At 43.9% G+C, this 22067-nt stretch overlaps 1 protein-coding gene across 5 annotated transcripts in view; it reads right to left on the bottom strand.

The window, feature by feature from the left end:
- The window catches only part of zswim8 (zinc finger, SWIM-type containing 8), a 175229-nt gene that overhangs the window by 22137 nt on the left and 131025 nt on the right, over window positions 1–22067 (bottom strand). For all 5 annotated transcript variants that reach the window (XM_048616155.1, XM_048616158.1, XM_048616156.1 and 2 more), the window contains 5 exons: window positions 21806–21904; window positions 19461–19585; window positions 16595–16832; window positions 7014–7166; window positions 1289–1511 (listed from right to left, as the gene is read on the bottom strand). In XM_048616155.1, the coding sequence (XP_048472112.1) occupies window positions 1289–1511; window positions 7014–7166; window positions 16595–16832; window positions 19461–19585; window positions 21806–21904 (838 nt within the window). The remainder of the gene's footprint in view (window positions 1–1288; window positions 1512–7013; window positions 7167–16594; window positions 16833–19460; window positions 19586–21805; window positions 21905–22067) is intronic.

A 22067-nucleotide genomic window follows, 5' to 3' on the forward strand; every position in this document is an offset into this window, starting at 1 on the left:
CGGTTAATGTGTTACCATGGGAATGCACCTAGAACAATCGATCCCCCATGTTTCATATCAATTAAGCATTAAAATTAGGCAGAGGGCTTAAATCTCAATTAAGAGGGCTTGTCACGAACAGACAATGGGAGGGTAGTGGGTTTAATGACCTAAACTGTTTCTCATATCAAGTTTTTGCCGTTCACAGGGCAAAGACAAAATGAATAGGGTCCCGACCCGAAACGTCAGCTTTCCTGGTCCTCTGATGCTGCCTGACCTGCTGTGTTCCTCCAGCTCCACACTGTGTTATTTCAGACCCCAGCACCTGCAGTTCTTACTATCTCTGAATGAGTAGTCACTTTGCCCACTGAACCTCATCCACCAAAATATGTCTTCCCCTAAACACGCTCACCCTCCTATGCAGCGAATCACAGCATCTAACAGCTTCTTCAACCAATGTTTGCCCTATGACCTCAGCCAGCGTCTTTGATATTTTGATCATTTTGATTGAACATCTTTCTTTCTTTCTGACATTAATACTTTCAGCATCCCCTAAGCTTAATATCCACTTCTACAGGAGAATGGAACATTGTAGTAATGAGTTAGATGCAGAATATTATCTCAGATTACCAAACTGAGTTATCTCGTCTTAGTTTGGTGCTCTTGCTGGAGGTAAAGCCATTTTTTTTAGGCTTATGAAAGGCCACATATTTTCTTTTATGGGATTATAAACCATTTTGGACTTTGAAGCGCTACACCTGAAACACCAAGAGAATTTTGCAACTTTACAAATGAAGACAAGTGCTGCATACTGCTGAGTTGTATTTTATCATGCTGCTTTCAAAAGCAGTGAAAGGGAGTCTTCGAGACTGAGTGGAATGAGAATCTTTTGCAATAAGGAAATTCTGCCTGACAACAGCCCTCTGACTGGCTGAGCTCCAAGGTGCACAAAAACAACTTTGCATTTGCATGGCACCTTCAGAATAGTTAAACATGCCATGGCGCTTCACAGGATTGTTACCTGATAGAAACTGACACAGCAGCACTTTAGTGACAAACAGAACTAGATAAGTGTAAGAGGGAGATAGGAACAGAAAGATGGGCTTGGAGGGTTTGATAATAAAAAAGGGTGCGCAGTGGTATATGTGAAGGATAAACAATGACATAGACAAGTTGGTCCTAATGACCCTTTCCTGTGCGGCAAATTCCAAGTAGTACTACGAACAATAGCAAGAGCTGGAAACGAAAGCAAGGTTAAATCTCTGCTCCCCACCCCGCCCAAAACAAAGGAGTTGAGCTTCGATATTACCTCCCGACGTCTGTGCTTTTGGTGCGAGCTCCTCCAGTGGCCCTCCGGCTGCCGCTGGAGGACGATGACCCCAACGAGTCGCTGGACGAGCTGCTGATACTATCGCTGTCCTGCCCTCTGCCCCAGGACGCAGCTGCCCAGCTCCCCCTGATAGGCCGGCGACTCAGGGTGGGGGAGCTGTCCGAGGTGGTCTCGGGAGCACTGCTGTCGATGCTGGCCATTCCTGGCAGAGAAAGGTATGGAAAATAAAAGGGAAGTGTGTTCTCCCCTCCGTGTGGGTGACTGAACAGCGATTACAAACTCAAACATGCCAGCAGCATGTAGCCAAACCTGTGCCCATCCAGTCCTAAGTGCTGGTTCCAGCTCCCTGCTAGTCCTTGGAGACTCAATTTTAGGACAATCAAATGCCAAAGGAACTTGGGTGCCATGTATCCCTTTTGAAGATAATAAGCTGATGTGATCAAATTTAACACGCCACAATCCATATTGAACAACGCACTGGCTTTAAGTTTTTTTTTAAGAAAAGTATTTTGTCCTGGTTTTAAGATAGAGGGAGCGAGCAGTCTACCAGAACCATTCCAGTAAACAGTTTGTGAGGCCTCAAGAGTTTGTTTTTTTAAAAATTTGGAACAACAGAAGCAGCCTGAAGGGGTGTGGTCAAGCTCCTACAGAACCAGGATCTTCAGTTTTAGCTTTCAGCAGTTGCTGCTGGGGTCTTGAAGAAATGGAAGCTATTTTATCCCCTCTCTCAGTTATAGCCAAAAGCTGGGGAGTTCTCTGCTTGCTAATGGAGTTACATGTGAGACAATCTGTTTTCCGAATTTGCCTTTTTGCCAAGGGTGTGTTTATGGGATGTTAATATATTGGAACAGTTAATTATTAACAGAATAGTAGATACAGTAACTATTACTAGAGTTAAGTATTTGAATTCCTTTTTTCGTTTGCTGTATTTTAACTATAATGGATGAATAAAATATATTTTGCTTTAAATTCAGTAGTTTGACCAATCAAATTGCATCTGGAACACAACACCTTACATTTACCTTTAAAACAAGGAAATGTTAGGGTCTCGGCTTTCTTTTGAACATTTTGAGAGGTTTGATCTGGTCCATGTCAATATATTGTCACATTCAAATAGAAGAAAACACCCAATTCGTTAAGTACAAATTCTCCACTGAGATAACGAAGTTAAAAAGCGATAGCAACATAGAAAATAGGTGCAGGAGTAGGCCATTCAGCCCTTTGAGCTGGTTCCACCATTCAACATGATCAGAGCCGATCATTCATCTCAGTAGCCTGTTCCTCCTTCCAGTCCACACCCTTTGATCCCAATGTAAGAGAATTTGGGTCAGCTGGAGTATTGTGTACTATTCTGGGTGTCACAATACAGGAAGGACGCACACGAGAGGGTGCAGAAGTGATGTACAAAAACCATTCCAAGGAGGAAGGCAACAGTTATGAGGGTACATTGGGAAGTTTGGGACTGATTTCCTTGGAGAGATGGCAGCTAAGAGGAGATCCAATGGAGGTTTTTCAAAATCATGAGATCTGGATAGGGAGAAACTGTCCCCACTTGCAAAAGGATCAAGAACAAAAGGGCACGGGTTTAAAGAAATTTTGCAAATACAGCAAATGTCACATGAGAAAAATATCTTTTCTCCATACAGCAAAGGGTTTGGATGTTGAAATGCACTAACCCAAAGTCAGGTGGAGGCGGAGTCAGTTGGGTGGTTACTGAATGATTACTTGAATAGAAACAAGGGTCTGGGGAAAGTGCTGGAGAACTTCAAATAATGTGCACCTTAATGTGCACCAAATAAGGTGCTTTGTGCACCTCCTGTGCAGCTGTAACCTTGTATCCCTCGCTCTGTCTAAGCGCCCTAAGCACCCTATCTAAGCATCTGTATGTCCTTGTTTGCTACGATCTGCCTGTACTGCTCGCAAAACAAAACTTTTCACTGTACCTAGGTACATGTGACTACAATAAATCAAATCATCAAGAACTGCACCAAGTCAAAACACCAGTGCAGATATGATGGGCTGAATGGCCTCCTTCTGTAACAATTCTGTAATTTCAGTGTCTTGTCACTCCATCATGGCTGTCACAGACAATGAAACCAGTACAAATCGCAACAGCTGAGGCAAATTGGCAACAGATACGGTAGCACGGAGAGCGACTGCAATCTGCATTACTCCCGATCCAATCAATCAAAGTCCAAACAGACATTTTGTGATTGAAACAAAACAATGTAACTGGATGTAGATTATGTTTATAATTAAACCAATACGCTGCAAAACTGTTCCAGTCATGTTAAAGGCATTTAGCCCTCCATAGATGGGTTTGGCTGAGGCTGCCTGTCATCTTGTTACAAAACCACATCTTTTCAATATTAGGTGGCACAGCTAAACCCTGTACTATCGCAGCAAAGTCAAGTCAATTAGCATCGATTTGATTTATTACTGTCACGTGTACCGAGGTACAGTGAAAAGTATGGTCTTACATGCTTTACAGGCAGACCGTACTATACAAGTGCATCAGGGTAACAGAACAGAGGGCAGGATACAGTGTTACAGCTGCTGAGAAAGTGCAGAGAGCGATCACCATTAATATTAAAGAGGTCCATTCCAAAGTCTGATAACAGCAGGGGAAAAAGCTGTTCTTGAATGTGCATATAAACTTTTATGTCTTGGTTTAGTTGTGGGTCAGAAATTCAGAGGTGACTCAAATAAGCCAGCGTTCTGTAACAGAATGAAAGTAAAAGCTCCAGAGAGCAGTTTCTAAAAAAAAAGATGACGATGGGAAGGCATCTATTCAAAGAGCAATAAAGCTATTTGATTTCGGGGAATAGAACTGACATGAAAGCAGTTATTCCAAATGGACTAGTCAAGGATTTTCTCAGCCAACTGAGGATGGAAACACTGAAAAAAGATTTATGGAAGTATTACAGTATCAAATATTTTCACGTAAATCCAGTTTTTAACTCAGCTCATTGAGTCACATCACCAAACCACACAGTTCTAAAGGTCTGATAATTAACATTTGTAAATAAAAATAAAATAAAATAAAATTTGTAAATTGCTGTGCAGGAAGAGGCCATTCCAGCGGCCCATCCTGCAACCCTGCATTTCCCATGGCCAATCTACCTAGCCTGCACATCCCTAGACGTTACAGGACAATTTAGCATGGCCAATCCACCTAAGCTAACCTATACATCTTTAGACTGTGGGAGGAAACAGGAGCACCTAGAGGAAACCCACAGACATGGGGAGAATGTGCAAACTCCACACAGACAGCTGCCCAAGGGTGAAATTGAACCCAGGTCCCTGGCGCTGAGAGGCAGCAGTGCTAACCACTGAGTCACTGTGCCGTCCATAACGTAATAGAATGTACTCTAGGATAGAGTACCATCATCCATTGTACCATTATCAGGTCATTAATCTTGTAGTTAGAGATGAAAACATTCATAGACATCATCAAAATACCAGGTTCTCACTTAATTGGAGATGCAATCCAACAAGACATAGTTGAGAGGAGCTTAGAAATGTAGGTGGAGTGTAACACAGGCCTGTTTCCACACTGCTACTTCAGGCCTCCAATACAAGAAAGCATCAACAGACGGAGATCATTATGCAAGTGAGATTAAAGGTGGAGTCGCCTGAGAAAGGATATTTTACATGGAAGAAAGATGGTCAACAACAGATTTTCGCGTTACTGTCATCTACAGTAGTGGTGTGTATAAACCAAACCGTCCACAGGCAGCATTAATCTAAAAGCCCCTTAAAATTCACCAGCCATTAAAAGAAACCGTCAAACGTTAATTTATATTTTTGCCAGAAAATAAATGGGAAAGACTAAAACTCAATGGACACCTCAGTGTGATGAGAGAATCTAAACAGTGGCGGACCATGACATAAAACAAACTGGCTGCATTCTCCTAGTCTCACATAGTCACTCATGAAGATAGAGGAGAGGGAGGACGGAGAAACCCTGTTCTTTCGGTGGCTGGGGGCTTATAACTGAATGGAAAAGCAATCACAAGTGCCTGAGCATTTTTAATACATTGTGGCTCTTGGAAATCTCTTCAAAGAAAATTGAACAACTTAGGCAGCTTCAAGATTAGCAAACAAGACAATAAGCTTTTGAAATCAGCTGAACGGGCTGCTCAATAATTCACTGACTGAACATACTGGGGTGGCGCAGGGCAGGAATAGAGCCAGTTCTGAGTGCGGGTCACTGGGCCTGAAACGTTAACTCTGCTTTCTCTCCACAGATGCTGCCAGACCTGCTGAGCTTTTTCCAGGAATTTCTGTTTTTGACTCGGGAGACCAGCCATGTAGTGGTGAGGATTATCAGATCAGCCATGATTTCACAGAATGGCAGAGCACACTCGGTGGGCTGAATGGCCTACATCTGCTCCTCTGCCTTATGGTCAAAGTCTCAGGCTAATATCCTGGGGTCATGGGTTCAAATCCCAAAACAACTCAGCAACGGTAACAATTTCATGATGAGCCATCAATCATCGATTGTTTTAAAAAAAAAAAAAAAAAAAAAATCTGGTTCACTGAAATCCTTCAGGGAAGGAAATCTGCTGTCCTGGCTTTGTCGGGCCTACATGGGACTCCAGACCCACAGCGATGTGGTTGACTCTTACTTCAAATGACCTGGCAATGCACTCAGTTCAAGGACAGCAGAAAGCCTCAACAGCAGCACATATACTGCAGGAAGGAATTAAACCAAAAACTGTACAATCCACGATGGCTCCAGGTTCAAATCCAGGCCGCACTCAGGAAATGTGGAGTTTGCCCATTCTCCCCGTGTCTGCGTGGGTTTCCTCCGCGTGCTCCCGTTTCCTCCCATAGTCCAAAGATGTGCAGGTTAGGTGGATTGCCCATAGTGCTCAGGGATGTGTAGATTAGGTGGGTTGTTGGAGGGTGGGGCTGAGTGGGAAACTCTGAGGGTCGGTGTGGACTCGTTAGGCCGAAGGGCCTGTTTCCACACTGTAGGGATTAAAAAAAAAAATTTTTTTTAAAAATGGGGCTACGATTGGTCAGGTGATGGATAGGGCAGGTAAAGGGGACGTGAACGATTTGCAAAATTCCCAGTCCTGAACTCAACCAGGAAATTTTCAGTCAAATTGCACATGGAACGAGATCCAACATCGTTCTTGGTCCCATTGACCTCCCACCTCTGGCTGATTTTACTTTCAAAACTCACAATCAGCCACGTTAAATGCTGAGGAAGGTTGACTCATTTCACCGCCTCTGAGAAAACTTAGAACATGTTTTCTTTCGGGGTGAGGAGGAGGAGGAGGTGGGAGTAGAGATAAGACAATTTAAACAATTACTTTTTTTTATTATTAACTGCCACTGAGACCGTAAGATCCTCACCACACATACATCTTTGTCTCTCCTTTCTGAAAACCGTGAAAATTGGGAAATCAAGGGCACAGGTAGTCAGTAGACAATGTTCACGTTTCTCTATATTGCTCACACAACAACTGAAATTGTAAGGTTAGCTTGTGATGGAGTTAAAAATGGAGCACTGACTCCAGGGTAGTTAAAATTACAGAGCGTTCTGCTAGTCCAAGAGTTGTGCTTTTTCTTAAAAACTGCCTTAAAGTCACTAGCAGTTCTGGCTACTGGGAGAACATCACAAAGAAAAGGGAGGCGATCGGATGGGGGGGAGAGAGAGAGAGAGAGAGAGCAGCAGCAGCCTCAGGCCTACCTGTGTGTTTCTTCTTCTGCCTGACTGGTGATCCCCAGCACCGTCCATTGTATCCCCCCCTGGTGCCGAGGGTCAATCGGCTTGGGATTTTACCCTCCTGTTTGAAAGTGCCCGAATCACTCGGAGTCTCGCTGGGGGTGCGCTGAACGTTCTCTGTGGATGAAAGCGAAAAGCACACGCAGGTCAGTAAAAACAGACAGCACTTGCAAAATTCCCTTTCCAAGAGAAGGTAGCATTCAGCCAAGTTAGCCAAAGCAACAACTGTTAAATGGGGATAATGATACAAAAATTCCAAAATCCATCCGTTATCCTCAATATTGATCATTTGAATAAAAATTAAACTATTGCCATATCAATTCAATTCCCTGTAGTATTAAAATTGCGTCTTAAGCAAACTCAGTAACATTTTCTTGACAATGAGGATGTTTCACATTTTCTGTAAAAGCTGCAGCTCCAAGATGCTGTGAAATGAAAAAGTGTTCCCTGAGTTTAAGTCTCTGGATACTCTTTAAAATGCATGAAACCATCACTGTTCGAAAGCTGCAGCCTCACAAAATATATTCACTACTCCTGAAATGTACACCTGAAAGACTCCTATTGAAATCTCCTTTCCTGGTTTAATTATTATTCAAAAAAAATCTATTTTTAAATATAGGATAACAAAAGATACAGTGACACTTTGAATGCAACTGCAACACAAGACAAGTTTGTCACCCTTGTTCTGATGGATTTAAGCTAGTCTGGAACAAAATCCTACCTTTCCTACACACACCAGACACCACAGTCACACACTGCACAGACACAAAAGTACAAACATTCAACAACCTATACCAGTGCTGCACCCTTAAATAATGAAAATTCCTGAAATATTCCACTGGAGAGCCAAAAGGAAACACGAGAGACCAGCACACTTGAAGCCACATTGGATTTAGATGGACCAAAGTGTGGATCTAGGGTGCAAGTCTAAAGGAGAGTCTTCACAGAGGTAGCAATGGGCAAGACTTTGCCTTTGGATTTGAAAACAAGGACGGGAACTTTAAAATCAAGACAGTGCTTGTTTGGGAGCCAATGCAAGTCAAATGAGCACAGAACTGACAGTGAAATACAGAGTGAGATAATAGGCGTTGTGACTGACTTTGCGAATTAAAGGAACCATCCGACACTAGATTGAAAAAAAATTCAAGTGAAAGTGCTTTGAGCCTGTGCATCAAGTACCAACAGTAACAAGTTCACTACACCCAATGCATGATGGGTCATACCATATCACTGTAACAAAACAGGTGCATAGTCTTCTTTATTAAAGGCACTTGAATTAACTCCCTGGGAAATAAATCTGGGATTAAAAGCTAACTTTATCTCAATTAAATTGCTCCACTTCCTTTCCAACATTGATGCTACACACCGTGATCTGAACGCTAACTTAGCTCCACACAGACCTATGCATGAGAAAAAAAAATTGCCATCTATATGTGAGGGTGAAATCAGTAACCATTGGACGGGCATGGTCCTCAGGCCTGCCAATGGGAAGAATTGACTATTCCCATGGCAACTCCTGAGAACTGGATCACTTGACAAAATCCCATTACTAAACACATGACAGATATATCCCAAGGTGCAAACCTGTTTGGCAGACATCGGTAGGACGTACAAACTTTTCTGAACGGCGAGGTCAGCAAACCTTAAATCCATCCTTGCGCAAGATGTGCACTTTCACTTTTTAAAAATTGGTTCCTGGGATGTCAGCATCCCCAGCTAGACCACCATTTACTGCCAATCCCCAGGGGGAATTTAAGAGTCAATCGCATCATTGCAGTTGTGGAGCTCCCCACGTTGGTAACCACGAAAAATTAAAGAGAGGGGAACAGGTGAGATGCCAGCAGACTGGCACGCAGAGGGTGGTGTGTGTATGGAATGAGCTGCCAGAGGAAGTAGTGGAGGCTGGTACAATAACACCATTTAAAAGGCATCTGGGTAGGTACATGAATAGGAAGGGTTTGGAGGGATATGGGCCAAATGCTGGTAAATAGGACTAGATTTATTTAGGATATCTGGTTGGCATGGACTAGATGGACCGAAGATGTTTCTGCGCTGCATGGCTCTGTGACTCTATGACACAAGGCGTTTGTCTAACGTGGTGCCACTATTTAAGAAAGGTGATAAGGAAAAGCCAGGGAACTACAGACCGGTGAACATGACTTCAGTGGTTGGCAAGTTGTTGGAGGGAATCCTGAGGGACATGATTTACATGTATTTAGAAAGGTAACGACTGATTAGGGATAGACAACATGGTTTTGTGCATGGAAAATCACATCTCACTAACTCAACTGAGTTTTTTGAAGTAACAAAGAGGATTGATGAGGGCAGAGTTGGGAGCATGATCTATATGGACTTCAATAAGGCGTTCGACAAGGTTCCTCATGGTAGATTGGTTAGCAAGGTTCGATCACACGGAATAGAGGGAGAACTAGCCATTTGGATACAGAGCTGGCTTGAAGGTAGAAGACAGAGGGTGATGGTGGTGGAGGGTTGCTTTTCAGACTGGAGGCCTGTGACCAGTGGGTGTGCCACAGGATTGATGCTGGGTCCTCTGCTTTTCGTCATTTATATAAATGTTTTGGATGTGAACATAGGAGGTATGATTAGTAAGTTTGCATGTGACACCAAAATTGGAGGTGTAATGGACAGCAAAGAAGGTTACCTCAGAATACAACGGGATCTCGATCAGATGGGCCAATGGGCCAAGGACTGGCAGATGGAGTTTAATTTAGATAAATGTGAGGTGCTGCATTTTGGAAAGGCAAATCAGGGCAGAACTTATATATTTAATGGTAAGGTGCTGGGGCGTGTTGCTGAACAAAGAGACATTGCAGTGCAGGTTCATAATTGCTTGAAAGTGGAGTTGCAAGGAGATAGGGTAGTGAAGGTGTTTGTTATGCTTGCCTTCATTAGTCAGTGCATTGAGTATAGGAGTTGGGAGGTCATGTTGAGGCTGACGTTGGTTAGGCCACTTTTGGAATACTGCGTGCAATTCTGGTCTCTCTGCTATGGGAAGGATGTTGTGAAACTTGAAAGGGTTAAGAAGAGATTTACAAGGATGTTGCCATGGTTGCAGGGTTTGACCTCATCGGGAAAGGCTGAATAGGCTGGTGCTATTTTCCCTGGAGCATCGGAGGCTGAGGGGTGACCTGAAAAAGGTTTGTAAAATTAAGAGGGGCATGGATAGGGTGAATAGCCAAGGTCTTTTCCCTGTTCCCTGAGGTGGAAGAGTCCAAAACTAGAAGGGCATAGGTTTAAGGTGAGAGGGGAAAGATTTAAAAGGGACCTAAGGAGCAATGTTTTCACGCAGAGGGTGGTGCGTGTATGGAATGAGCTGCCAGAGGAAGTGGTGGAGGCCGGTACAATTACAACATTTAAAAGGCATCTGGATGGGTACATGAATAGGAAGGGTTTAGAGGGATATGGGCCAAATGATGGCAAATGGGACTAGATTAATTTAGGATATCTGGTTGGCATGGACTAGTCGGACCAAAGGGTCTGTTTCCATGCTGTATGGCTCTGTGATTCTATGACACAAGGACCTAGGGTCAGGGCAATGTAGAATTTTGGGGTGGCAGATACATAGAGAAGAGAGATGTGAGGTCAAGCAGGGCCCCAAACAATTTTAATGTTGCCATGTCAGGGGTTTGGGAGTGAATGGTTTGATCAGAAAGCTCAGGGGTGGTCCGTTAGCACAACTCTTTCGAGTCGGCTGCAGAGTTTTGGATCAGATGCTCACGGAAACCGAAATCCAGGTAAATGACTGAAAGCAAAGCACGTCTAGAGAAGACAATGAGGTGAACAAGGGTAGCATCAACACATGCAGAGGCATGAGGCAGCCTCTGGGGAAATGGATAGAAACAGTCTTCATGGCAAACCGAATACAGGCCACAAGCTATGACAGGCTGTAGCAGCTCGAGGCGATACTCTGAAAGTAGCTGTCAAAAATGGAACCAACAGCAAAGGGGATTGTTAGGCCTTACAAGGTAGTGCACTGGTCATTAAACGTCCATCGATTCATCTCCCACTGGTCAGCACTTGGTCCGTAGCCTTGTATGCTACGGTTTATCAAGTATTCATCTAAATATCGTCTCCACCATCCTATCAAGTAGTGCGTCTTCACATACTCACAACCCACTGAGTGAAAAAGATTCTCCTTAAATCCCGTCTAAACCTCCTGCTCCTGCTTTAAAACGGTGTGCCCTGATTATTGACCCCTCCACTGAGGGGCAAGTATCCACCCTGTCTATGCCCCTCAGAACTTTGTACACCTCAATCAGGTGCCCCCCCCCCCCCCCCCCCCCAGCGTTCTCTGTTCTAAGGAAAACAACACCAGTCTGTCTAGTCTCTCTTCATAGCTGAATCACTCCAGGCCAAGAAACATCCTGGTGAGTATCTTCTGCACCTTCTCTCGTGTAATCACATCCTTCCTATAGTGTGGTGACCAGAACTGCATGCCACATCCAGCTAACTACCTAGCCTTATATACAGCTCCAATATTACCTTCCTGCTCTTGTTTTCGATGCCTCGACAAATAAAGACGAGTGTCTCATATTCTTGCATCTACCCATCAACCTGCTTTTAGGTAAAACGTTCACCATTTCCCCTCACCCGAGATTTGGATTCAAGTTTTTACAGGAGGGAAATGCAACAATGTGAATGAGTTAACACAGTAATATCAAAGAGACACTTTAAAGGGGAACTCAGAGCAAAATATCTATAACTTTAAGAGCAAATTGATTTACATCCAGGAGGCACTGTACATGAAGATCCATAGAAAGGAAGCTTCTGATTAAAAATTAGCAACCCTATCTGTTTTATCAGGCCCTGCTCAAGCGAAATCTAAATATTAGGAAACTTCTCTCACAGTTTGCTTCACACGTCTTTTCCCTACAGTGGGGGATTTCAAGACTGAGGGGCACATTTTTAAGGTGAGAGGAGCGAGATTTTAAAAAGACATGAGGGGGATATTTCTTACACAGTGGTTCGCATGTGGAATGAACTTCCTAAAGAAGTGGTGGATGCAGGTACAGTTACAATGTTTGAAAGATATCTAGGTAAGTACATGATTTGGAAAGGTTTGGAGGGATACGGGTCAGGACCTGTTCTGTTCAGTTTAATGACCAGTGCACTACCTTGTAAGGCCTAACAATCCCCTTTGCTGTTGGTTCCATTTTCTGTTCAGTTGGGGATTATATTCAGCATGGACTGTGGGTTCAAGGGTCTGTTTCTGTGCTGTATGACTCGGTGAGAATAATTTCTGGAGTTGCAGGAAGCTCAAGTCTTGATGGGCAGAATGGCCTTAATAGGGATTTGTTTCAATCCAAGCGAAAGAGGAAAACCAGTGTCAGTATATAATTTCAATGAAGTCAATTCTTCCAAAATGTGTTTGGGGAAACTCCTTTCAAGTTTACAATAATTCCCCCTTAGCAGTTCCCTATAATAGTGTCCCCAATGAATCGCCAATTTCAACCTGACCAACATAAATAGTGCTGACCTGAAGTGTCAGCTGAGCACCTATTTAAAATGCTCTGCTCCCGAGTGAATTTTTGTGCATCCAGTTTGGTGCACAGGGAGCCAAGTTAGCTCAGTTGACTGGACAACTGGTGATACAGGGTGACACCAATAGTGTGAGTTCCATTCCTGCAGCAGCTGAGGTTATCATAAAGGGCTCTCCTTCCCGACCTCTCCCCTCGCCTGAGGCGTGGTGACCCTCAGGTTAAACCACCACCAGTTGTCTCGGTCTAATGAGAGTGTGGGACTATGGTCTGGTAAAATTGTAGCGACTTTACCTGACCCTTTAGTGATACACAATACAAAGACCCTAGGCCAGGTTTGGTCCACTCCACCAGGCTCTCAATCTTATCAAGGAGCCGACCCTAGCAGCAATCTCCAGAGGCTGAGCAACACATTTCATCACTGGGTCTGTGACGTGCCCTTGTTATTTCCTGGGACTGGTTTCACAGCGTTGCCAAGGAGCTAGCACAAAGTGGAAAGTGCTAAGCACTCCCAAAGCACATTGCTGGCACAAACAGCTGAATATAGACCTTGCCGCGTGAAGGCAGCTTGCACTACCTTAAGCTCTTGCTGCTACAGAAGGCACCACATGCTCTGCACTGCATGTACAGGAGCTGAGTCATCCTGGCCACCCGCCACTGCCAACGCAACTCCCAATGGGAAAGCAGTTACACGCAACTGTTGCAGCCAAAACACCTTTTTAGCTTTGCAGTGATGTACCATTTCCCACTATTTGTTTAAGTTACAATTATGGTGTCAAGCATTTACAACAAAATTTTTAGTTCCAGCAGCATATCGTCGTGGGATCATCTCCAATCCAGAAACGATTGATTGCACTGGGACTTCCTTGCAAGTAATGAGACGTTTATTCTAATGCCAGTGTTAGCACTGATCAAATGCGAGAACCGGGCTGTTTCTCACTACATGATGGGTACCATGCAATCCAATCCAATAAAGTACTACACAATTCACTTTAGCTCATGATGCACAAGGATAGTACAAGCTCCGGTAGTGCCTACAATGAGGGGATGGTTCCATGAATGCGCAAGATGCCTGAACAGTGAAGTGGTTGGTCACTTTCTGAAAGTGAAGGTCTATTGGGTTGCTAGTCACAGAATCCCTACAGTGCGGAATGAGGCCACCTTTTTGGCCCATCGAGTCTGCACCGAAGAGCATCCCAACCAGCTGCTGCAATTTTTATCCAAAACGTTGGCTATTTTACCCTTTCTCCTTCCCAGCAGTGAAACAATGCAAACTTGTTAAGGCTGTTCCCTCTCTCTGACACTGGCCCCCATGTCGCATGCCAGGCTAAACAAGTGCTTTGCAAACCCTAAGCCGTACACGTGCTGTACAACAACAACTTGCAGTGATGTAGCACCTTTAACAGTGGTGGAATGCTCCACAGGAATTTCATCAAGTTAAATTCAATTCTAATACCACAGGAGGCGGGGCATCTTCTGATGAAGCTGTGACCCCCTCCACCACCATTTTTATTTCAGATTTCCACCAACCACAGCATGTTGCTTCTATGAATTTGCAGCATTTCTTGTTTATACCCCAAACCCTGCTTTCATCAGGTCTGGCCAGTTTTTCTATGACTCAAGGTTGAGAGCCCTTCAGATGAGTTGCGTTCCATGGTATGGCATTCAGTAACCTTCTGACAGGTGAGTTCAAAAGATCCATACCCCATGTGCACTTCCTATGCCTCATGACCTTCCAAATTCCAGCTCAGCGTCAACTCCAACCTCCCCCATAGCCTCCTATACTCTTACTGCCAACTAAGATAATAAATACCCTGGCGTGACTTTAAGGTGATGTGGAACCCATGTTAGGTGCATAAATGAGCAAAAATACAGGGGGTCCTGCTATAATGCACGTTCCAGCAAAGCAAATTGGCTATAATGCGACTGACGAATAGGGGAACGCTATTTCTAAAACACAAACTTGTGTTGGCTTTAATGCAATTCCATCGATGGCCTTGTTGTTGATGCTTTGCAAGATGTTTTTAGAAAGTATTGCAGGAAAAAAAAAGCTTGGATTTCAAGATTCTCTTCATCCTGGATAATGTGCCAAGCCATCCTCCCACTATTGGTGAACTTCCTGAAAATATCAAAGTGCTATTTCTACCCCCAAACACAACCTCTCTCCTTCAAACCCTGGACCAGGATGCAATATCAGCTTTTAAAGCTTATTATTTAAGACACACATTTAAGAGGCTGATTGCAGCCACTGAGGGGCATAAGGACAGTGTTCTTCAATTTTAGAAGAGCTTTAACATCAAGAATGCAATTGACGTTATCGTGGAGGCCTGGGGTGATGTCAGTACGGACAGCTTGCATGCAGTTTGGCGGAAACATCTCCCAGATTTTTTTCAAGATTTTAACACCTTTGATCCATCAGATGAGCTCCGAAAAATCAAACATCATTGTGCTGATCTTGCAAAGCAAGTTGGATTTGAAGAAGTGGAGAGTGAGAATGTTGAAGAGCTGCTTGAGTCTCACTGTGAAAACCTGTCTACAGTTGGTCTACAGCAACTTGTGGCTGAGGGGGAAGTGGAAGCTGGAGATGAAGAAGATGAAGTCCAGGATGCAGCACAAGAGCTTTCCACTTCTGTTTTGTCTTCTATCCCAAGGGAAATCGAGAAGCAGTTGCAGCTGTTAGAGGACAACAATTACAATGTAGAATGCAGTAGGGTAGCAGTTTGTGGAATAAGATCTTCTTTGGCACCCAATGAACAGCTTCTTCATGAAAGAAGAAAAAGGGCAAAGCAGCAAAAACTGGATGTCTTTAAGCTAACACCCAGGAAACAGTCAGAAGAAAATGAACCACAGCAATCAATTTCTGGATTAACTATTTTTCGCCCTAACCCTGCAACCACAACTGCACCTGAAGGTGATCATGATGGTGATGATGACAACCCTCAGTCCCTGCATTAACAACAGCCCAACCTCAAAAACCTCCTCCCCCATCAAGTCATATTGACATTTTTTCAAGGTAAGGTGTTAAATTTACTTTTATTTCATGATTAGATATGAATTAAACATTTATTCAAACTGTGCTATCCTTTGCATTAGGCTTTTGAGCGATTTTGAGTGATTTTTTTTGGTGGTCTGCCCCTAACCCTGCTTTTTCCAAAGGCCCTGTTATTTCTATAGGGCGATTTTCTATAACGCGATGTTGCGCAGGAATGCAACTACCGCATTATAGCAGAACTCCTGTATTAGAAATAGAAATGGGAGGTAGGAAAATATGCAGACATCGTGAATGTTATTGAAATAGCTAAAAGTGAAATTGAGAGAGACATTGGCACCTTAGTGAACCCAACGTTCTACCAATGCCAACCCCACCGCACCTTGTGGTCCTTTCTTATACAGGTTTGGTTTTGAGCCCAAAACAAAGCTGGGCCCAAAGAGCAGCCTAGACCCTTTGCACATTACAAGCCCCATCAAGAACAGTGAGATTTCAGGTTTAAGTGGGTGTGGAATGCACTGCCTGGAAGTACAGTGGATGCAAATTCAGTTGAGGTACTCAGGGGAAGTGGATGATTACTTGGATAAAAATAGTTTGTAAGGATATGTGGGAAAAAGCAGGAGATTGGCACGAGGTAATGACGCTCGTATGATGATCTGGTGCAAGCACAATGGGCCAAATGGCCTTCTTATGCACTGCTACACTTCTGTGAATCTATGAAGCGCATTATGAAATGGTGCCAGCAATATTTGTTTAGAACACTGGGCCCAAACGCACAGAACGCTGGGAAAACTCAGCGGGTCTCACACCATCTGTAGGATGCTAACAGTTTGACTCCACTACAACTCTTCTTCAGAGTTGAAGATCTGAAGAGGAGTCATATTGGACTCAAAATATTAACTGTGTTTCTCTCTCCATGGACCTGCTGAGTTTCTCCAACACTTTGTTTTCAATTTCCAGCACCAACAGTACGTTGCCTTCAAAGAATTGTGACCGTTTATAAACGGAATAGTTGGTGAAGAGAAACAAAACACAGGAAAGAATGGAGGAAATCGTACCTTGTGTGGCTCCTTCTGGAAAGTTCTCTGCAGGAGGGTTCTGCACGGGAGTTGTCACGCTAGCTTGCTGAGGAGTTGATGATGCACTCGTTATCTGCTGGACATTCGTGGTTGCTTGCGACGTGTGCTTCGAAGGAGATTTCTGACTGGCAGCAACCGGCTTGCTCGAGGAATAGAAGGAGCTCAGGGTTTGAGGTTTGTGCGTTTGGCTCTCTCTATCCAGCAACTTGTCCAGAATCTACAACAAGATCACTGATTGAAAAATAGGTTCCCCTGCAAACACTCGGCCCTACAGCGTACCTTTGCAAAATAGCACTCCCAAGGAAATTTTGCCCTAAGGCCATAAAACCTACGAGCAGAAGTAGGCCATTCAGCCCATCAGGTCTGCTTCACCATCCAATGTGATCATCCTCAACTCCCCTTTCCCCTTCCTTTCCCATAACTCTGGATTCCCTTCCTGATTAAAAAAAAAAATCGTCATCAGCCTTGAATATAATTCATGAGCCAGCTTCGACAGCCCTCTGCAGTAAAATCAAATTCCACAGATATACCACCCTTAGAGAAGAAATTTCTCCTCATCTCTGTCTCAAATGTGTGATCTCTTTTTCTGATATGTTGCCTGGACTCTCCCACATGGGAAACAGCCTTTCCGAATCTACCCTGTCAAGCCCCCTTTGAAACTTGTGTTTCAATAACGTCACCTCTTGTTCTTCCTATTTCAAAAGTCCATGTTCTGCTGAGGGAAACAGCCAGGGACATCCTACAGACACCACATTTCGGGCCTTTTTAACTGCAATTCTTTTTTTGCAGGTATTTCAAATCTTTTCGGTGCAGTGCAAAGCCTCCGAAAAAATTTGAAATGGAGCTGACCGACAGCGTGCTGATGCGTGGGTAGGAAATCAGTGGACAACGAGGTCAGAGCATATGACTGAACCTGGTTCCACTGCCCTTTCTCAGTGTAATCTGAATTGCAATAACTCACTCAGTTAAAAATACTTACAATCTCTCACCGAGGATTTCCTGCCCGTTTTTGGTTTTTTTTTGCCTCACGCCTAGATTCTGCAACCGTAGGTTATCGACAATTTCGAAGAAGTTTGATCAAACATGAATTAAAAAGCTCAATGAGAGGGTCATGCTGTGTGTCATAATACAGGCTAAAATTCTCACCAGTCATTTGGCACCTGCTAAGGGGCTCCAGTTTCAGCATCACCTACTGGACTTGATCTGCACACAGCTCAGAGCAAAACAACTGATGGTTAGCATATGGGACTGAGTTTTAACTCGGGGTGGGGGGGCATTGTGTTAAGGTTACCAAAGAGTCCCTCATGGAAGTATTTCACTGACAAAGAACCTTGTTCGATTTCTTTTTGTTAACAATGTATAACATTTGACTTCTTGATAAAATTATTTCCTACGTGCCAACCTCTTTTAAGGGATGGCCAGTTTATTTTAACTAGAAAAAAAACTACAGTAATTTTTTTTTTATCATCCAGAACCTATGGGACCAGGAATGTGTCGATTATATTCTGGATAATGAAGATAGTCAGTGTAAAAACACACACAAAGGAATAGAAAGGTATACGCAGTGGGTATACACATCACTGTCACACTTCATTTACAGTATAAACCACTTAAATAATAATGCAACTTTGCCTTAAATAAATCTTACTGGCAGAGAGCCTTTTCAATGGCAACCTCAACTGACTACTCAGATAATACCATATTTGAGGAGAAATTCACTCAAAATTGAATCAACTGTTGATATTTCAAGTGGCCATTTGATTCAACAACAAAGTATGTTTATACCGAGGTAAATAAAGTTTAAAAAACTATAATAATTGGACAGAATAAAACAGTAAACTTTGCGTTATTTGAGGTATATAATTTTTGCCGGTTTATCAAGAGTGTCAGTTCATTAGTTGCCGGTTAAAACAAAGCTTGCTGTATTTTCTAATTAACCTGCTCAGAGATGTTATTACACACCTTTGGAGCAGGCGAGACTCGAACACCCCTTGGGCCTCCTGCCTCAAAGAACCCAAAGAACTGTAGATGCTGGAAATCAGAAACAAAATCAGAAATTGTTGCAAGAACTCAGCAGGTCCGACAACATCTGTGGAGAGAAAGCAGAGTTAACGTTCCGGATCCAGTGATCCAGTTCTGAAGAAGGGTCTAATCCTAATCCTAACCCTTCTTCAGAACTGGATCACTGGACCCGAAACGGTAACTCTGCTTTCTCTCCACAGATGCTGCCAGACCTGCTGTGTTTTACCAGCAATTTCTGATTTCACTCCTGGAAGAAAGGCCTGCTAGGCATTGGCCAGGAATTGAACCCTGGCCTTCCACATGGCAGGCAGGAATTGAACGCATGAGCCACCAATGCAACCATGCTCAGGTTGGAGATGCTGGGGGTTGTCCTCCATGGAGCAAAAGGAGATGAAGGGGCTTTTGATAAACATGTGCAAGACGGTAACAGGTTTAGAGAAGGTACACAAGGGGAAACTGTTCCCTTTAGCGGATGGCTCACGGACGAGAGGACAGAGGCTTGAGATTTTGGGCAAAAGATCCAGGGGAGACGCAGGGAAGACATTTCATTAATGCACTGAGTTGTAACAAACTTGCTGCGAATGAGGGTCATGGAAGTGGAGCTGATTGATGATTTCAAAAGGAAATCGAATGGGCACTCGAAGGAAGGAAACGTGGAAGGATATTGGGATTGAGTGAGGGCACTGAGACAGAGCCAGCAGGTACTTGATGGGCTGAATGGTCTCTTTCTGTGCCTTAAATTAGCCTAACAATGACTCACAGAAAAGCTCCCATTTGCAACATGTAAAACCCACACCGTTACAGACCTAGTCATTGTGCGTACTTTTTTAAGCTTAGCTTGGTCATCTTTATATGTGATCATCAGGGCAAGTGCAAGATCTCCTTTCTCTCTCCTGGTACCTTCACATAACAGAGGATGCTCTGCCTCACTGACTGTGGTTTTCATACCTGGGGAAAGAGGGAGAAACAGAGAAAGCCGTGAGTTCCACCAGCAGGAAGGCTGATGTTTTGAAAGCTGCATTGGAGCACAATAAATGGCACCTGCTACTTTAAGCTCGCATCAAATACTTACCCCCTGCCTCCCCAGCACTGACCCACCATTTAGTCAGGAGTGTGATGGAATACTCCCCACTTGCCTGGATGAGTGCAGCTCAAACTGCAGCAGAAACCCAACACCGCCCAGGAAACTGCAGCCCATTTAATGGGCACCCCATTCACCTTTTCAAACATTTACTCCCTTATCCGTCAATGCACAACGGCAGCAGGGTGGACCAGCTGCAAGATGGCACTGCGGCAACTCACCAAGGCTCGTGAGAGCACCTTCCACATCTGTACCCACCTGAAGAATTTTCGATAGTGGTCGCATGGGAATACCTCGGCCTGCAAATTCTCCTCCAAGCCACTCACCATCCTGACTTGGAAATATATCGGCATTCCTTCACTGTCGCTGGGTCAAAATCCTGGAATTCCCTCCGTAAGGGCATTGTGGGTCAACCCACAGCACATGGACTGCAGCGGTTCAAGAAGGCAGCTCACCCCCACCCCCTCAGGGGCAAATGGAGATGGGCAAGAAATGCTGGGCCCAGCCAGCGACACCCACATGCCATGATAGATACTTTTAAAAATTACAAAATATCCAATTTCACGTCTGGAAACTTTAGTTACATTCAAGTACATTCCATCTAATTGGTTAAAACCATAAACAAAAACAAAAGATTGACGCTGTTGATCTGGTAATGGTTAATCAGTGATCAATGTGATTGGATTATTAAATGTTTTAAAATGGATGTTGACTGTAACTGAGCAGTGTAAATGAATTCCCAATCATCCATTAGCTTTATGTTCACTCTCCAACACCCGTTTCTTGATAAGCATTGCCTCAATTTAAAAATTCTCATCCTCATTTTCAACTCAAAGGCTGGGAGAGGTTTGGAACTCTCTTCCAAGAGCCGCAGTGGATGCTGAATCAGTTGTTAATTTTAAACCAGAGACAGATAACACCTTCGCTCAACAAAAATTGAAGGATATGGGCCGAAGGTCGTAGATCATCCAATGATCTCACTGAATAGCAGAATGGATTCAAGGAGTTAAAAGCCGGCTCCTGTTCCTATGTTCCTAACTCCCTCTTGTTTTCTCAGTTAGTATCTCTAACCTCCTGGATAGCTACACTGCTCTAACTCTGACCTCTTCAGCATCCCTGATTTTCACCGTCATGAGCAGAGAACAAAAACAGTTTTTGCTCGAGAAACTCGGCAGGTCTGGCAGCTTCTATTGAGAGAGAGAGAGACAGACAGACAGGGAGTTAATGTCTTGAGTCCCAGTGACCCTTCGTCAAATCAGATCCTGCCAGCCCTGCTGAGGTTCTCTGGTTTTTTTGCTGGTTCCCAGACATCCACAGCTCTTTGTGTTGAGCATTTTATCGACTTCCAGCCTCAGCGTGGACTCAGACTACTGGCCTCAAGGTGAAGTCTGGCGCGCTCTGGCTTGGAAGGACTGTTATTCTGAGCTCCTATTTCTCTATTTTTCTAATTTATTGCTGGACTTCTTATTTCTTCATTTTTCTAATTTTTTTTCCCTAAGAATTTGTACTGAAGAATCCGTACCAAGGTGCCTTTGTACCTAAGATGGCGACTTGTAAATTTTTCACTCTACTCACGCGAGTACACGTGACAATAAAGTGAATTCTAATTCTAAACTTAATTCTAATTATTGCTTGCTGTGCCTTTAGCTGACAAGGCAACAGGCTCAGGTACACCTTTGGTTCGCACTGTCATGTCCCTCCTGGAAGACTGCTCGAAGTGTACCTTTCTCATCAAGATTTTGGTTATTCCACCTAAAATTGCCACATTTACTCAGGGTCATACTTCAATTGACAAATTTCCTGCAAATTGCCTCGGGGGTACCTTTTACTACGAAGGCTCTATATAAAAACAATTTTCTGTTAATATTTTGAGTCTGGATCTGAGGAAGAGTTACACTGGACTCGAAACGTTAACTCTGTCTCTCTCTCTCTCTCTCTCTCTGCACTGATGCTGCCGGACCTGCTGAGATTCTCCAGCGTTCTCTCTCTTTCTCTGCCTGTTTGACATTCCCAGCAGCCGCAGTATTATGGTTTTAATAACAGAATGCTGTTGCAGCGTTAACCGCAGAAACAAACGTTTGACCTACCCAAAGCAGCCACAGCCGCCTCAAATCCTAGTTCCTCATCTCCAGGCATCTCGTTGTTCCGGTTACGACTCGGGGGCCTCGAACCAGTTGGTGAAACAACTGAAAGAGAGAGTCAGAAACTTGCTTTAGGCTGTTTTTCCTCCCCCAGTCACTCCTGTTACCAAAACCACTCGAGAGAGAAAGGGGAGGAGGAGATGGGCAGAGACAGAGAGGGGGTGGGGAAGAGTGGGGAAGAGTGGGGAAGAGTGGGGAAGAGTGGGGA

Source organism: Rhincodon typus, chromosome 34, assembly GCF_021869965.1.
Source record: "Rhincodon typus isolate 14 chromosome 34, sRhiTyp1.1, whole genome shotgun sequence".
NCBI lineage: Eukaryota > Metazoa > Chordata > Chondrichthyes > Orectolobiformes > Rhincodontidae > Rhincodon > Rhincodon typus.